This window comes from Pelobates fuscus, chromosome 9, assembly GCF_036172605.1.
Source record: "Pelobates fuscus isolate aPelFus1 chromosome 9, aPelFus1.pri, whole genome shotgun sequence".
Classification (NCBI taxonomy): domain Eukaryota; kingdom Metazoa; phylum Chordata; class Amphibia; order Anura; family Pelobatidae; genus Pelobates; species Pelobates fuscus.
The window spans coordinates 152,900,570-152,919,691 of NC_086325.1; the positions used below are offsets into that span (position 1 = coordinate 152,900,570).

Here is a 19,122-nt window from a genome sequence, read left to right on the forward strand (position 1 = left end):
CATTACTACTTTAGGATGAGTAATTTAATGTTATTGTGTCTTTTTGACATATGTACCTAAGAACCCACATTTCTATTTTCCCAACTCTAGGAAGCTCTTAAGACTGCATATAAAGAGACAGATTTTCAAATAGAAAAGTTATTCACATTCTCAAAGGAAGCCGTCCACCTATGGGACATGTTGGAAATTGGCTTAAAAAAACAGGAAAACCTTATGCAGAAAACAATGGACAGCTGCCGTCAGAGGTTCGATATGGAGAACCAGGTGCAGAAAGTTTAATCTATCTAATTTCTTTGTTTTCCTGCTGTAATATGACTTCTAATAATGGCATTTCTCTGTGTTCAGGCAAGAGAAGCCGATTTAATAATAATATTGGAAAACCTAAGAAAAGAAAACACTGCTGAACTCTTGAAAAGCACGATGCGAAAAGCGCTGGCGTCATTAAAGACCATTAAAGCTGGGTTTGTGCCTCTTTGTTTGTTTGAATCCTACTTCGAAATTAGTCAGAAACTTGGGTTTTGTGCATACCCTTGCATTTGAGAGTTATTCCTCTATCCAGTTGTGGATGTCTACATTTTGTACATTTTTTTTCTTATATACCAGAAAGCACTACCGAGCATTGGGGAGAGTGCTTATATATTGATTGCAGTTTATCATTTTGAGGGTAATGCCCTTAGACTAACCTGGTAGGTCCAACTGGTGATTTAGCCTGTAATTGTTTCAGACCAAATATTAGTTTTCACTTTTGTTTCAAGATGAATCTTGATTGGCAAAGGAAAAATTAAAATGCCTCCTTTGACATCAGAACTTCAATACCAAGCTTATAGCTCCAGATATTTGTGTAAATTCTAAAAGCCAAACTGTGCAGGGAGATGGGAAGTAGGTTGCTGTCAGCACCATAACCAATTGTATTGAGTATGGGTTGTTATGGTACTTAGACGGACCCTTCAACCTCTGTGCTGTTAACTACTTTTGTTTCACTTTGACAGCCTCTGTTTAGACTATGTAACATAGTGTTAGTGATGTGATCATGGATAAAGTTACCTAATATTCCTTATACATTTTATTATGTTTGTGCTTTCTTCTGCGTCCCTTCCTTATTGCTTAGCATTTCCTAGTAACAATCATCTTTTTATTTCACAGATACAAGACGTTCCACATAGACCAAGTTAATATTGTAGAGTCCTACCCTGCTGTGGTTTTGAAAGAACTAATGGAATACAGCTCAACTGTGAGCAAATATTTTGGTGTCAAAGAGGTGTATGGACAGGTAACGAATTCAAATTAAAAGATCTTGGATGAAAAAAATGGACTACTGTTTTGATCAATTAGACATACAGGGGGAGACTTATTAAGGCAAAATGTTAACAGAGATTCTATTTGTTTCCATGGCAATCACTCTTTATTTATCACTATGCCCCCGAATATCCCTCTTTTTTTTCTAGCTAAATCTTCCTAAGAGCATCCAAAAGTCACAGTGTACTTTCTGTTGTTGGTTTACTTGCCAACCACCATAAAATTGTTGCCTGACTGTTTTATTGAATTAAATATTTTTTAATGGTTTGAATTTAATGGTTTGAAGAATATATTTTTCTTTTCTATACTACCATGCTCTGCATTCTATGTTTACACATGGCACATAGCAACAGAGTTATTTTCTAATGTATGTACACAAAAAAGGTGTAATAGCATGCCAGTTCCCAAATCAGAGCAGCTATTATCATACTAGTGTAATGTCACCTTTACACTTCTCACTGTAGAACAATTTCATAACCTCGGGTGAAAGCGCACACCGCACACAGTGGTTATTGTTGCCATACAAATGAATATAAGCTCGTCACATAGATGATAATATCCTACAAGAAAACTTCATAGGAAACTTCCATAGTGTGACATATATACAAAAAAACATAACAGCAAAAATAAAAAAGCAACACTGTATCTGTGTCCACTTTCACCTGGGATCTTTCAAAGTATTGTCTAATGGGGATAATCAGTATTGGGCTTTCCCAATAAATTTTCTGTTGACCCTTGAAAAAGCCTCCATTAGAGCTAAAACACTGCTGTGAAAGATGGCACTTATAAATTATTGCCGGACAATTTTGGGGAGATGTGCTGGACTGTTTATCTTTTCTGGATTCTTGGGATGATTGTTGCACCAATTACTTTAACGTAATACACCACTTTGACACCAAAAAAATGGAAGTACTGGACAACTCATCCCAATAATTATTCTGTAAGGATTATAGGAGTGATACCTAACTGCAGTCGATAAGAGTTTATCTTGAAATTAAATTTGGTTTTCCTTTACACAGACTCTGAAATAAATGATTGACTATACACATTTGTTTTTTAAAGGAGGTATATTCAGACGGTAATAAAAAACAGACAAGTCCAGTAGACCCATCTCAAGCTGCGGTAACCTCTCCACCTGGCGAGATGTCCACTCTATCCTGTGAAGATACTACTGCAGCTAATATAAGTGTCGAAGGGGTATTAAGTGATGGACATCAAGTGAAAATACTTGATTCAAGCATAAAACATGAAGTACAGCATTCACAAGAATTTACAGCAGGAACATCTGAGCAGCTGGACACAGGACAAGTTACAAAAGAAGCTGGGGAACTGCAACAAGAGGATACAGCTGAACTAATGTCTCCGTCAAAGGTAGTGGAACAAGAAGAGTCCAGTAAGGTGCATATTACATTATCATACCATAAAACATGATTATGATTGATTATGATTTTTCAAACACGTGAGTTACTGTCTGTTCATTTAACTTATATGTTCAAAATTTAAAGGGTATCTATAATCCACAAATGGTGTGGATGTTCACCATTAAGTGGAAATACTTTTAATGTAATGCAATTGCCCCGATTAAGAAAATGTACTTGGCTATAGATAGTGTCCGCAATGGGTGGAGCTTCTCATCCTGGAAGCTCCCTCAACAAATAATATGCAAATATTACACAATAACCATCATGGACTTTATATTTTCAGTCTCTATCTAAATCAGTGGTTTTCATGCAGTGTGCAGTGGCACATGTACATGCCTCATGATTCCTCAAAGTGTGCCAGCAAAACTTTGACTTCAGGATTGTAATAGGTCGAATGCATTCCTTAAATGTGTCTAAAAAGATTGGGAACGACTGAACTAAATCATAACGGAGTCAATAATAAAAATAGGAATACATTTTCCTATACCTGTGCTAATAATCTGGTTAGCTCCAATGATTGTGTGGATCAAATTATATTCCCTATATTGTGGCGCTAACTGCAAATTGTAAGAGATCTAAATAGTATACCTTTTTTTTTTTTTAAATAGCGAAGTTGTTGCTACAGCTGAGTGGGAGCGTTTTTAGAGTACGTTTTCCTGTATGTATTATGTTTTTCTGTTGTCTACAATTTAAACTTAGTTATACTTACTATGAAAAGTGCAGTGTATTTTTATGACTTCATTGTAAATTCTGAAGACTGAAAGACCCAGAATAGCTTCTAAGGAAACTCACTGAACAGTCACTACTAAAATCGTAACAGTATTAACAATTAATGTACATTGGGTTACCAAGACAAACATGTAAGACAAGACAGACTTGACCTACTTGAAAGAGAGATAGTGTGGGCTAAGCTTAAGTATGATAATTTCAATGCACATGAGATTATGGCCTCAATTTAATATTTTTGGAAAATCTTTTAAATAAGTAAATGTTTTTAGATAAACTCTTAAAATATTTTTCTTTCATGTATTAAAATATAAAATAAAATATATGAAAACAATCTAAAAAAATAAAATTAAAAATATTGAATACGATATTTTTCAATATAATAAATAAATGTTAAAAGTTTATACAAACATAGTAGATCATTTTAAAAGCTAATCCTAAATCTGGGTCTAAATCAATGTACATGCTTTTATTGGGATCATGATTTTTACATTCATTAAAGGATCACTATAGTGTCAGGAAAACAAACTCGTTTTCCTGACACTATATCATCCTTGGGACCCCCACCCTCAGGGCCCTCCTCCCTTGGCACTGAAGGGATTAAAACCCCTTCAGTTACTTACCTTAATCCAGTGGTAGTCAACCTTTTTCTACCTACCGCCCACTAATGCATCTTTTTGGTTGAAAAAATGTCCTTACCGCCCACCAGTTTTCGCGCAAATGCAGAATATTTTTAAGAAAGGAGGGTGTTTTAACCCCTTAAGGACACATGACGTGTGTGACACGTCATGATTCCCTTTTATTCCAGAAGTTTGGTCCTTAAGGGGTTAAAAAAAAAAATAAATGTACGTACATTTATCTTTTTATTTCTACTTAATGCAGGTTTATAAGGTTTTTAACTTTATAAAGTTTAATGAGAAAACAATAAAGTAAATGGAAATTACCTTTACTAGTGATTAATGAGATTCTTTGAGGTTGATGCTGCAAGACTAAATATTTGATATCTGGTTGGATTTTCGTAAGGAACAAACGAAGGTCTCTTTCAGTGATATTCAGACGACTTCTCTGTTTGCGCATAATATGATTTCTCATTTGTGCGTCAGCTCATCTCCTCTCCCTCCTCAATTCCCCTCCCCACCTTTTTTTCCCTTTTTTTCTATTTTTTAACCTTCCTTATAGCAATGCCCAGTAGGAAAGCTGAGCTAGGTAGCCCACTTACTATAGTCCACTATAACAGACAGGCACACATACAGACACACATACAAGACACACACACAAAGACACATATATACACACACACGACACACATACAGACACACATACAAGACACACACACACACAAGACACACGTACAGACACATACACACATACATACACACACAAAGACACAGATAGGCACACACACACACACACACACACACAAGACACATACATACAAACAGACATACACATACAGACACACATACAAGACACACACACACAAGACACACATAGGACACATACAGACACACAGACAGGCACACATACACACATACATACACACACACAAAGACACAGACAGGCACACATACACACACACACACACACACAAGACACATACATACAAACAGACAGGCACACATACAAACAAACAGACACACACAGACATGCACACACACATGCAGACACACATATAAGACATACATAGACACACACACATGCAGGCACACAAGACACACATACAATGACACATACATACAAAGACAAGACACACATATATACAGACAGACACATACACACACACAAGACATACATACAAAGACACATACACACACACACACACACACACACACACACAAACAAACACACACATTATATTTAAGTCACCCTCCTGTTTCCTACCTTTAAAGTGCAGGAGGGTGACTTTCCCTGGGGTCCAGTGGTGGCTCAGGTGGATGGGAGTCAGAGTTCCCACTCTGACTCCCTCTGCTTCTTCCCGCGCGGCTCTCAGTTTTAGCTGGGAGGAGTGACCGGGGAATCACTTCCTCCCAGTTCTGTGATGTCATCACAGGGGGCCCGGTCACGCTGTTAAAGCGCCCAGCGCTGACCGGGCCCCCTTACAATCCGCATCCATCGGGTGGCCCTGACAGCATGGGCCACCCGATGGACACTTTGGAAGGCGGCCCCGGCAGTTTACCGGGCGGGGCGGGCCGGAGCTGCAAATGGTCACAGCGGTACCCAGTCGCACGGGTACCGCCGGCTCGCACCCGCCCGCCCGATCAACCTGGAAATCCCTACCGCCCACCTGGAACCCTGAAACGCCCACTAGTGGGCGGTAGGGACCAGGTTGATGAACCATGCCTTAATCGCTGGGCTCCCTCGGCGCTGGTGACCTCTCTTCCCCCGCTGAAGTCAGCTCCTGAGTGGAGCCGAATGCGCATGCGTGGCAAGAGCCGCACACGCATTCAGTCTATAGGAAAGCATTTCTCAATGCTTTCCTATGGACGTTCTGCACGCTGGATGCGAATTTCGAATTTCTCTGAAACTGCTATGTTTACATCTGAAGGGTTAAAACCTGAAGGACCTGGCACGCAGACCACTTCATTGAGCTGAAGTGGTCTGGGTGACTATAGTGTACCTTTAAATTTACCACACAATATAAACATGTATTTGCTTTTTATAAATTATGGGGTTGATTTACTAAATATGAAAAAAATGCATAATACATAAACAAAGTTGCCGTCAGAAGTTGGGATAAAAACTAGATTGACTAATTACTAGAACACGATTTTGGCTGATTCCTGAACATAATTCTACACTTCCAGGGTGTGTTAAAACATGGTTAATTGTAGCAACGAACAGCAAATCTTCTTTAAATGAAAGCTAAAATAAAACGTGTTAAATCTCTATTATAACCTAACTTTAACAGGTGTAATTATTGGGCTTGGGTGTTCATGGACCCCCGCCCCATCATTAAATTATCATCCACCACACGCATTATGGTAGAATTAAAATTCTTGTTTGGTTTTAAATCCTAGGACGCATCCCTGGTAGAGGAAAGTAGCACTGATCAGGAGACACTTGGCAGTTTCACTACCTCCAAAGGAAATACATATACTATACTGAGGTCAGCAGTAGCTAATGACCAGGAGAATAATGTATCTTTCACGGAACAGTCCGAGATTCAAGGAGTGTTCATGACTGAAGCAACTACAGATGAAAGTTCCCTACAAATGGATGCAATGATCATACCAAAGGATGTATTTACGAAAGCAATGGACCAGTAAGTTGGCAGTCATTAATCTGAATATATCAGGAGATCAAAAATTTACAATGCTAGTCTAGATAATACATTGCAAAATAACATATCAAATATATCAAAGCAGTGGTGGGTTGCTTTAATATAAAGAATTTAGTCTATTCTTTTAGCAATCAAACAAGTAATCACAGGTCCAATCACCCCAAATGCTTAAACTACTTTTCCTGGGTCAGGGTATTGTATGTGTGTGTGTATGTTATTCATTGTCCTTACCTTTCCATCCATCTCAGCCCTAACACAATCTACTTGTTGTGTTTTTTTGCTTAAGGAACAAAATAGATTTTTTCTAATCTAATATCTTCCTAGATTTTTGTATCAGTTTGACACAAGGTTAATTGTGTTGAATGTAGGATAAACAGTTAGTTACGACAATAGTTTTTAATTCACCAGTGAGATACGGCTTCAACTGCAGTATCTCACAGTCAACGATTTGATTTGGTTCCGTGCATGACATACATCCTGGCATGACATGAAATTAATCACAAATGAAAATAAATAATTAAAGTAGCCCCAAGAATGGGTGTTAGAAATAATGAGTAATTGACCACTAATCCATAATCTCCAAAGTGATAGGTGTTAAAATCATATAACAATTAGCTACTTATCTTATTTTAGAGGAACACGCCAGGCAGCTGCTCAGCTTAAAGTGAATGACAGAAATAGATTAGCAGTTTTCTAACCACTGGCTTGACTCGTATTATACAATTAAGTGTTTATTCCCTTTATACTACTAAAAAAATCGTATTTTAATTTATTTCCATTACCCCCGTCTCCTGCTAATATCATAAATCATGTTTTCAGTGGGTGTTACAGTTGCTGTAAAACATACCTTCTTTTGCATACCCCTGTTTGGAAAAAATAGGCTTGCTTCTTAACCGGTTACAAGTCCCCAACACTGTATGTTGGCTTTGTGCTCTTTAAATAAAACATATCTGTTCTCTCTCAGATTGCCTGTCCGAAGCTGCTGCAATAACTAATTCTGACTGTTTCTCTCCTCTTTCAATGCTGCTGTCACACAGACCCTGCAAGCAGGAGAGACGCTGAGAGGAGGGTTTCCCTCATAAGAGACATGCACAGCACTGTCCTCTGATATCTGTGCCAATCGGCTTGAGCTTGACAAAGACCTCATAGCAGGTCGAAACGTTGCTGCTCCTTTTTTTTTTGTCAATCTCTTTTTATTAAAATTTTTGTTTTTTATCGTACCCATGTCGGTCACGAAACACAATAAACATACAGTATACTTATTCATATGTTGCAATACAAGGTGAACAATAGTGTGAGAACGTAATTAAGCCAGTGGTGGACCAACATTGGTACATTATCAGGAGTGTGTGAACTGCTCTGGGAGAATGGCTGTATGATAAGGATGGGCTTAAAGCTACCCTATCGGGTTTTAGAGTTATGGACCTCTTCTAAGCGTACCCTAAGCCCGAGAGTGCCTCGGGGGGAGGGGGAATGGAAATGGAGCGTCCGATCCCTCCTTTTAATGGGGGGACGAGTGAACTGGGTATGGCTCAAGGCTAACAGATTATATATATCACGTTTTTAGTTGAACAGTGTATGTCCTGATTGTTATTGCCTCTGCGGCTCTTGGGAAAGTCAGGCCTCCGGTGAGGATCGTTGGTTGGTATCTTGTGTGGGTGCGGGTTTTGGTCGGGAGCTATGCTGTGTTGTGTCCACTCCAGCCCTTGGTCAGGCTCCGCCCCCGCTCCTTTTTTTTTCTCTTCTATTTAAACTGCCTGCGACCTGAACACCTTAAGTACCTCAAGAATTTCTTGTGTTGTCTAATTGTTGTGGGACTGCTGGTCCTGCTCCAGAGCACCGGATGGCTGCTGACATTGAGTGTGGCTCCTATTGTTATTTTTGCAATTAACACAATTTGAACTGACAGATTGAATAGTTTCAGTCATGCCCTGTTAGCCATGTCTCCTCTTTTCTCAAAGCATTTTCTTGTTTGGAAGGTACGCAGTGTAACTCAGCACATGAGAGATCAGTGCGAGCTGAACTTCTGACTTGACTCTGCCCCATAGTAATGTTGTCTTGATTAAAGAGAAAAGCATTTAGATATTAGTGTAAGAGATCTTGTATCCATTTAGCTGACTGTGTAAATATTACTCTTTTCTTCTTTTGGTAGAATTCGATTTGGGTTTTATGAGCACCTGGAGAACTGGTTTGATGAATCTGTGGCCTATTCCTACAGTCTTGTAATGGCAAAGAAGGAAGAGTTGGGATCAGAGTTAAAACTGCGCATACACCATCACGCACCAAGGAGCAAGCGTATAGAGATGGATATCCATAACGTCCGCGCTGGTATGTTCTGCTTGCATTCCTAATTAGTACCTTTTATATGGGTTGTATTGTATTTACTCTTAAATATTATGATTTGTTTATTATTGCCTTTTTGCATCGTCTGCCTGTTTGTCTTGCTTAACCCTTTAACACTGTTAGGGCGTTCTATGATGTCCTACATAAAGTAAGCTTTAGTGCCTGTAGGTTGGCATAGAACTCACTGCAGATTTGGCGTGTTCAGGGTTAAATTTCTGCTCGCAGCAGGTAGCCCTGTGTATGAATGAATATCTGCGGCTCCCCTCTGTCTGCTGGGGCACTTTTAGTAGCGCTGCATACAGCTCTTTAAATAGACATTTAAGAGACATGCCTATTAAAAGATCGCAGTGTGAGCAGGGTTAAATCCCTGCTCAGACCACTAACCCCATGGATAGCTGCAGCTCCTGTAATTTAGCTGGGGCTTATGGCCCTAGACTGCCTGGCGAGCTCTGTAAAGCACTGGAAGTGCTGCAATGCACAGGGCCCTTCGACTCATTCATTAAAACCGCAGCTGAGCAATCACACTCATCCGTGGATTTTCTGGGGTGCAGGCAGCGTCTGAATAGCATGTCCCCAGTTGATTAGGACCAGTGCTGGGTTATTCCTGCTGCCCAGCACTGATCTCTATATAATCGGGCAACATACTGTCACCTACTGTGTTAAATACAGTGAAAGCCTTTTGTAATACCAGAATTAATACTGGCAGTGGGTTACCTTAGGGTTAGGGTTAGTGGTGGGGTTAGGGTTTGAGTAGGGTTAGATCTAAGGGTAAGAGTAGGGTAGGATTTCACTTAGTGTTAAGGTAGGGTTAGAGTTAGCTGTAGGATTAGGGATAGTGTGGGTTAGGGTAAGGGTTAATGCTGGGTATGGCATAATGCTGTTTTAGGGTGTGTATAGTTAAAGTTAAGGGTAAGATTAGAGTTAATGTAAGCATTGGGTTATAGGGATGGTTGGTATAGCATTAGTGTGGAGGTTGGTATACGGTTAGCGTTAACTATCAAAAATGTATTTAGATATTAAACATATTATGCATTTAACAATCAGGACTAATATATGAATCCATTTTGAGTTCTTTTTAATGAGTTGCACTGGATCTGCAAAAATACTATAAGCAAAAATGTGAAACAAATTGTGTGTTTTTTTTTTAAATCACCCCTCCCCATTTTTTAAAAACAATTTATTCACATTTTATTCACAAGTAAAGTTGTGTTAGGTATATGTTGTGTTATGTATACATATGGGATTTAAATGAAAGCTATTTCTGTCCTTTAAAAAATTATATATAATATGTATGGTGGGACAAACCTATAGGTCAAATTCACGGTTTTAATTCAGAATGTGGACAAATGCCACTGACATTGAGGGGCTAAACTATAAACACTGTGGATTATTAGTTTCTCTCCTGTTCTACAGCCGAACTTCATATCCACGCGGAGCGTGTGGATCGTCACTGTGAAGGAGTGAAGAAATCTCTGAATCAGCTTAAAGACGAAAGCTTTTTGCTTATAGAAAACATGAAACGAGAAACACTCAACTTCCGCAGTAAAATATGTGACATGGAGAGTATATTCCTAAATGCCAACAAGTCTGACAAGTAAGTAACAAGTGATACGTTTTCTATTGGGTCACCATTTTTAAAGGAGAACTGTCAATTTTCTGGAATTTACACCATTAAATAAAACATTAAAAATCATCTATTATCTGTGTCAACTCACTTTTTTTCACGAGAGGCTCCATTACATATTCAATTTATATTAAAGATTTAGCGAATGACATCATGATCCATGGCAAACATTGCAAATGAAAAATAAATAGATTTACAATGAAAAAAAAAATACACAAATTAAACCATTAATTAAAAAAAAGAACAGAACAAACTAGTAGCTGCATGATTTTTCTTGTTGCAAATGTGTTTCAGACCAGGACAACGTTAAAAAGGATTATTAAACCATTAAGTTATCCTATTGTAGGCTGTAAAACATGTGAGAGCTTTCCAGTGTCTGTAGTTTCGTTGAAGTTGTATCAGTTGTTTGGATTGAATACGAATGTTTCCTATCTATTTATGGATCTTGAATGACCTCTAGTGGTGGTAATAGCAATGCTGTCAGTATTGAGTGGGTGTGATTTACACAAAGTCATATTCTTTGTGACACAGCGGTGTATTTTTTGGGGGGGTTTTGTGGTGCCGTAGGCATGACTAAACTCGGGCATCCCCAATCTAAATTTAATCCATCTGTCAAAGCCACACCTCTTCATGTTTAATACCCACCCTTCCCTTATAAACTCCACCCCTTCCACTTTATGCTCACCTTTTTCTCTTAGAGCTCCACATCCTCCTGTTTCATACTTTTATACACAAACCCTTGCACTGACCCATGCACACACTCATTGGCACAAACACTGTTTAACCAACACACACTTTCACAGATACACTCCCTCACTGATACACTAACACTGGCATACACTCACTGACATACACACAGTCATTGGCTCACACGTCGTTTAATTAACACATACCTTCACTGACAGACACACACATTGACACACTCACTCACTGAAATACACTCACTGACATACACACACTAACTGATTTGACACACACATTCACTGAAAAACTTGTTCACTGACAGACATACACTCTCACTTGAGTGACACACACTAACAGACACACACTCTCACTTGATTGACAAACACTGATAAACACTCACAGACACATTCACACATTCACTGATAGACACAAAAACTTACTGATAGACACACACTCATGGACACATGCACACTCATTCAGTGACAGACACATGCTCACTGACAGACACACGCTCACTGACAGACACACATACATACACTGAAAGACACATACATATTCTCTTACACACTCACAAATTATTCTTAGCCTCCCTACATTTGGTAGAGCTGGAGTGCATCCTTTCCCTGGGGTCGAGTGTTGCCAGTGTGATTGTCATTGTCTTTCTATGCTCCCTTGCCCGCAGTTTAGCGAGGCTGGGGCCGGAGGAACTTCCTATTCCAGCTACCGGTATCATAGCAGGGAATGCTAGGGGGCAGACCAAGAAGAGCATAGAGATCAGTGTCCCCAGTGTAGCCTGCTTCCATTGCGCACAGCTGCTCACCCCAGGTGGTCCCTAAGATGGTCAGCATGCATGGGCTTGGCCTCCCCATGAGACAGGCGAAACACAGAGGGCCCGGTGGAAGTAGCAGGGGTGTCCGAGAGGGCGAATGTAGGCGGTATTTTATGCCAGTCCTCTGGAAAGGACTGTCCAAGGCAAATGCCTTTGTTAGCCTCAGGATAGATAAAGGGCTATTGTGACAGAAGCACTTTACATGGGCCAACAATTGGAATCTTTGGGATTGGCACACATATATCTAGTACCATTCAGGCAGAATGACTCACGACTAAACGGTGTCTTGTGGTAAGCTGGCAAGTCACTTACCTCCACTGCATTATTCAGCAGGGCCGATCATAGGTGGGTGCAAAGAGAAGGATCAACAAGGTGTGTAGTGCTAGACTCCGCCCCCTCACATTAGGTATCATGGCAGAGGAAAATAAAATAACTGCGCACAGGAAGTATAAAAATTAAGATACAGGGCATTAAGGAAAAGAAAACCAAAAGAAAAAAAAATTCACAGGGCTGCTGTAAGTATGCTTGGTTTTTAAATCCACTTTGATTTGTGTTCTTATATGTCTCTAATTTTAGGCTCGTTACTCTAAGTAATTCCTTGTCTTCCATCTTGGATAATCATTTAAGTGGAGTTCAGACCACAATGCGGCAGTATAGGCAACACTTGGAAGAGATGCTCGGGAAGCTTCGCGATACCAACTCTGATTTTATTAATTCTTTAAAGTAAGAAACTTTATTATTTATTTTGACACAAACAATCTTTCCCCATAAATGTATAGTGGGGGTGGTTTCAGGATGATATATATTTTTGTAGTTTACACTGTACCAGATGACTAAAAAATGTAGATAAGAATAGTGATTTTTTTGAATACATTGCAGCTCAATGACACAGTACCTCACTCCTCTGCACATACTTTCTCCCCAGCATGCATAGCCGGTATAACAGCAAACATATTATTTTGAGGTGGATACATGGGCACGCATCTGATTACATCCACTCCAGTGTCCATTTTAACGAAGGCACAATTGATCATCAGTAAAGTTCTTTTTTTAAGCCACGTCATCTGCTGTTGACCTTGCCAGCTGGTTGTATATAGTTTCTAGAGATAAACTGACCTGACATGGGCTTTGGCATGCATTTGTTTTGTGAATGGCAAGTCCACTTTACATACTATGTCAAGCAATTGGTTAGTTCCTTTTGTGGATTGTAGATTGTAAAGAGTTCTGTAAATCCCCTTGATCACTGCAAAAAATCTCTTAATAATTAAACAGATTGGAAGGAAAGTATAATTTTGAAATTGTGATTATTATGATACTACTTTACTTGCTTTTACAACCGACCTTGGTGTTCATTAAGTGTCTAGTACAGGGGTAGGCAACCTTTGGCACCCCATATGATGTGGACTAAATCCCCCATAATGCTCTTACACCCATAATGCTGGCAAAGCATCATGAGAGGTGTAGTCCAACACATCTGGAGTTCCAAAGGTTGCCTATGCCTGGTCTAGTAGATTGTGAATAATTAGCTAACTTTAACTCCTGATATAATCTGTTCATTTTTTTCATGCAGATTATTCTCAGATGGTGGAAACTTTTCTCCTGAAGAGGTTGAAACGTATCGTAAAAAGTTGCACAAATCATCAAAGATCATTGCCTCTTTTGAGGAGTCTATTATGGTGGATCTGGATAGCTTGGAATCTGTGTGCTTAGAACAGGTACCGAGTTTGCATATCTTCAGATATACTGCCTGAAACTCGAAATTAAAGTCCAGGGATATAGAAACCCAGAATATATTGGTATATTTATATTTCATTTGTTTTATATATTTGATATTGTAAATGAGCAGCTGTTCAATATTAAAGACAGAGGGCTTGAGTATATATATGTTTTTGACATTCTTTATTTTATTTGTGCAAATGGAGAACAATTACTGCGATGTAGTTAGTACGTGGGTGAAACATGTTAGTGTTGCTGTATACTACCGCTGTGTATTAAAAGCTCGGGCATACAGGTGAGAGACAAGACTGGTGGGATAATCGTAGGGTACAGCAGACATGTGAAGTGTTAATTAAGTAGATTAGGCAGACAGGTGGACAGTCAGCAAGACTAAATAGGCAGTATACTGAACCCCCTAGGCTTTACTCTCTCAATCAAAGCTACATTGTGTAAGGTAACTCAGGATCCCTAGCTACAGCATCATTGGGATTGAAAAGCAATATGAAGGGTCTTAGAAAAAAGAAAATCAAACACCAGGAAGGTAACAATCAATACTTGTGCCTTATTCTCAGGCATGTTGGTGTCCAAATAAGGGTGGCATGGTCAGAGAGTCCAGCGTCAACCTATACCCAGACTTGGGTGTGCATGCAGGCTCTCCATGGGTTGTGTCAGGTGGCGGCTGGGCGCGTAGACCCTCCAGCCCTGGGTCGGAGTGAAGACCTGGAACGAGAGGCTACAAGCTCGGGCCCTCTGTCTTGAGGCTTGGTCTCTCTGAGTTAAGGCATGGCTGGTACTCTTGCTGCGACGTCGCCGCCTGCGGTGGTGGATCCCCAGCCTCCGCGGCAGGTGTCTGTGTAGCGGCTTGGGAGTAGCTGCTTTGCCCGGGGTGGTGCGTCTCTTCCCCGTGCTCCCAGCACCTGTTTTGCGCTCAGTCTGCTTGCTCAGTGGTGCCTTTCCCTTTCCCCCGTGGGGGCGGTGCTGCTTACTCGTTCTTGGTAGTGAGTGCAGGGTCGCCTGAGGTGCTTGCAGCCGTTTGTTTAGGTTGTGCCAAAATCGGGCAAAAGAAGCTTCAATGCACCGCATAACATCGCCATGTTTCTCCGCTTCAGGTGCGTGGTTTGGCTTGCCTGATGTGCTTGCCGCCGCCATTTTGGGGGCGCCATGTGCTCGGCTGCCCTTGTGCTGCGGGGTGTCAGACTGTGGATTCATCTCGCGCATGCCCCTCCTGTCACTTGTTGCGGACCGTCTCCCCGCTGCTCGATCTCCGGCAGGCCTCAGGGTATTATGCCGGGTCCCCGGGGGGTTACAGGCTTGAATTTGGAATTGGGCGATTCCCCCGGGTGACCCCGTCATGATAGCTTCCCTCCTGTGCGTGATTGTTCCAGTTTTAAGGGGAATTACCCCCGAAAAATGCTTAATAGAGTGGGAACTGAGGTTCAGCACCAAAGCTCAGTCTGGATGCTAGGCTCCGCCCGGCTTGAGTATATTTAAATGTATTTAAAAGAGAACAAGGGCAGAATACTAATACTAAAGGCAGTAGACTTATATGGTATATTTCATCTGTTCCCTTGTCGTAAGCCCGTAATCGAGCAGATCTCACGGGCAGATTATTAAAGACAGAGTCTATTATGTCCCATTCCCTTGTCCTCAGCCTATAATCAGGATCAGCGTATTAAAGACAAAGTAGGTATATTTTGACCAAATACAAACATATAATTATAGGAAGAGCTCAACTGAAAATGGGTGATAAGTAATGTGGTATATAAAGTACCGGGTGCTCTTTTAAAGGAAAAAAATCAGTTCCCAGCCCGGATATATACAAATAATAGAAATAATAATGATCCCAAGGCACACCAAAGTTTGCACATAAAAAAAGTGTTTATTCATGCATAGAAAGTACATCAAAATGTCTTGACAGAAAGAAAGTGCATAACATGGTGCATAACCAATTTATAGCACCTATACCACAATAATAATAAAGTGCTAAATGCAAACACCCATTAAAAAGGGTGGTATTCTGGCCAAGAGCAGAAGAAATTAAAACCCAGACGTTTCGGCTATGAAGCCTTCCTCTGGGGAACCTCTCACTGACCGCTGTGTTCCAGTTCTGCTAAGGGAGGGATAAAAATATTCCTCAATACAAGAAAAAAAGAAAAAAAATACAAACTAAATTGTTGCTTTATTCCTCGTTTATCAGATGCCCAGATATCATACAATATCTCAGGACAGACACCAGGAATAACCTTATTAAGATTTGCGCTTTTATTTCACGTCCTACTGGATCCTAACTATATTCTGCTCCTTTGCATTGTCCTCTGCTGTGTGGACTACCATTTCCCATAAGTCAAATAGCCTGAAGCCAGGTTTCCAAAGGTCAACATCAGAAGTTTAAGTGTATGTAGCACAAACTTTCATTTTTTTTTTCAGAACTTCCCCTTGTTATTAGGGAAAGCCTGGAAAAGTCAATAAAAGAGGAATGGGAAGAAAAACGAATTGTACGGTTTAAGAAATTAATCAAATTGGATTTTTTTCTGCTTGGCTATTTTGATCTTAGCTTTTACGCTGGAAACAAACATGCAGTCAATGTTGTTGTAATGTTCATTGCACAATTTATATCCTTTTTACACAGGCCAAAGATGTCGTCAAAAAGTTTGAAGACAAGTTTCATGTATTAACTACAGACATGATATTTCTAGAAAACATCCAGAAAATGCTAACTAACCTGCAAGTAAAAATCAAAGGACTGGTGAGATTAATTATGAAAGGATAGAAATGCAAGCTATTGTTATTGAGAAGCTCAGAGATACAACTTAAAGGGACACTATAGTCACCTGAACAACTTTAGCTTAATGAAGCAGTTTTGGTGTATAGAACATGCCCCTGCAGCCTCACTACTCAATCCTCTGCCATTTAGGAGTTAAATACCTTTGTTTATGAACCCGAGTCACACCTCCCTGCATGTGACTTGCACAGCCTTCCATAAGCACTTCCTGTAAAGAGAGCCCTATTTAGGCTTTCTTTAGTGCAAGTTCTGTTTAATTAAGATTTTCTTATCCCCTGCTATGTTAATAGCTTGCTAGACCCTGCAAGAGCCTCCTGTATGTGATTAAAGTTCAATTATTTAAGGTAAATTACATCTGTTTGAAAGTGAAACCAGTTTTTTTTCATGCAGGCTCTGTCAATCATAGCCAGGGGAGGTGTGGCTAGGGCTGCATAAACAGAAACAAAGTGATTTAACTCTTAAATGACAATGAATTGAGCAGTGAAATTGCAGGGGAATGATCTATACACTAAAACTGCTTTATTTAGCTAAAGTAATTTACGTGACTATAGTGTTCCTTTAAGTCATTATGACAAAGAAGCTTAGACATGACAAAAAACAAGCAAGTCTTCCCAGAACTAATGCTCATACATTGTAAAGAATAGTTTGCCATATATAAGTTAAAGGATCACTATAGGGTCAGAAACACAAACATGTATTCCTGACCCTATAGTGTTAACACCAACATCTAGCCCCCCTGGGCCCCTCATGCCTCCTTAAATATAGCAAAATCTTACTGTATTCAAGCTTGAAGATGTATCTCTGCATGCTGTTAGACTAAAAAAAACAAGCAGTCTGCTGACATCATCAGAAGTGGTAGCCTGATCCAATCACAGTGCGTCCCAATAGGATTGGCTGAGACTGACAAAGAGGCAGGTCAGGGGCAGAGCCAGCATGATTCAAACACAGCCCTGGCCAATCAGCATCTCCTCATAGAGATGAATTGAATCAATGAATCTCTATGAGGAAAGTTCAGTGTCTGCATGCAGAGGGAGGGGATGCTGAATGTTTGGATGCATTTTAGGCAGCCATGACCCAGGAAGGATCTCTAACAGCCATCTGAGGAGTGGCCAGTGAAGTTATCACTAGGCTGTAATGTAAACACTGCATTTTCTCTGAAAAGACAGTGTTTACAGCAAAATGCCTGAAGGTAATGATTCTACTCACCAGTACAAATTCAATAAGCTGTAGTTGTTCTGGTGACTATAGTGTCCCTTTAACCCCTTAAGGACACATGACCTCCCAGAGTAATCTCTCCCTTACATACCTGTCGCTTGCTCTCCTATGGGATAGTGCTTTGCTCTCTCCTCCAGCTCTGCTTCACTCCTACTTGATATTTCCTATCCTAATGTTTCTAATACCCCACCTCCTATAGACTGTAAGCTCATTTGAGCAGGGTCCTCTTCAACCTATTATTCCTGTAAGTTTTCATGTAATTGTCTTATTTATTGTTACATCCCCCCCCCTCTCAAAATATTGTAAAGCGCTACGGAATCTGTTGGCGCTATATAAATGGCGATAATAATAATAATAATAATAATGACATGTGTGACATGTCATGATTCCCTTTTATTCCAGAAGTTTGGTCCTTAAGGGGTTAAATTCTAAAAGCTAACGACTGAGGATCCTGGGAAGTTGAGTGAGCTTGGGATTAACCACATGCAAACACCTTTCTGGCATCCTGGCTATATTGCTTGTAGACAGTAGGGTCATGTGCAGATATTGTTCAAAGGAGACTGAACATCAAGAAACATGCCTAGAGAAGTGAGTGGAAGGTCATCTGGCTAAAGACGCAGATGCAGTCCTAGATGAAGCAACAGTAATTCCACCACTGGATGTTGTTCTTAAAGGGTTACTCCAACCACCAAAACCACTTCTAGTTTAAGAAGTGGTCATGGTGGTATGAGTCTGTATGTGCAATGTTTTAGCTTGAAACACTGATCATACTGAGATATTTGCACTTTTGGTGCTGGGAGTTAGTTACATCCTCTGCACACGTGATTTTGGCAGCCTGGAACTCTGTTACGGACTTCCAAATGTAATTTCTGTGCAAAACAATATGTCCAACATCAGCACGCACTGCACGCTGTCAACAGATGTAATTAGCTTTAACGTGAGAATTGTAAGTGAATTCAAATTGATTTAAACTTTTAGAGAGTAAGCAGCCAGAAGTCATGTCTGACTTGGAATTATTTCTCCAATTTTACAATTCAGAGCTAAAATATTAATACATTTTGAATTCACAATGAATTTCCAGCAATTCTCACTTTACCTAATAACCCTGAAATCATTATACATTCGTTTTTTTAGGGGCTGGATGACTCCTACAATAATATTTAAATCCCTGTACTAATTTGAAAAATACTAATATATTAAATAATG

General features: G+C 40.0%; 1 protein-coding gene across 2 annotated transcripts in view; it reads left to right on the plus strand.

Moving 5' to 3' along the window:
* The window catches only part of CCDC180 (coiled-coil domain containing 180), a 77,640-nt gene that overhangs the window by 36,177 nt on the left and 22,341 nt on the right, over nt 1-19,122 (plus strand). Inside the window, exons 14-23 of one of the 2 annotated variants that reach the window (XM_063432788.1) lie at nt 91-264; nt 346-461; nt 1,144-1,270; nt 2,359-2,694; nt 6,461-6,705; nt 8,876-9,051; nt 10,480-10,660; nt 12,780-12,926; nt 13,774-13,918; nt 16,549-16,665. In XM_063432788.1, coding sequence (XP_063288858.1) covers nt 91-264; nt 346-461; nt 1,144-1,270; nt 2,359-2,694; nt 6,461-6,705; nt 8,876-9,051; nt 10,480-10,660; nt 12,780-12,926; nt 13,774-13,918; nt 16,549-16,665 — 1,764 coding nt within the window. The remainder of the gene's footprint in view (nt 1-90; nt 265-345; nt 462-1,143; nt 1,271-2,358; nt 2,695-6,460; nt 6,706-8,875; nt 9,052-10,479; nt 10,661-12,779; nt 12,927-13,773; nt 13,919-16,548; nt 16,666-19,122) is intronic. The other variant, XM_063432789.1, reaches the window with a different exon arrangement.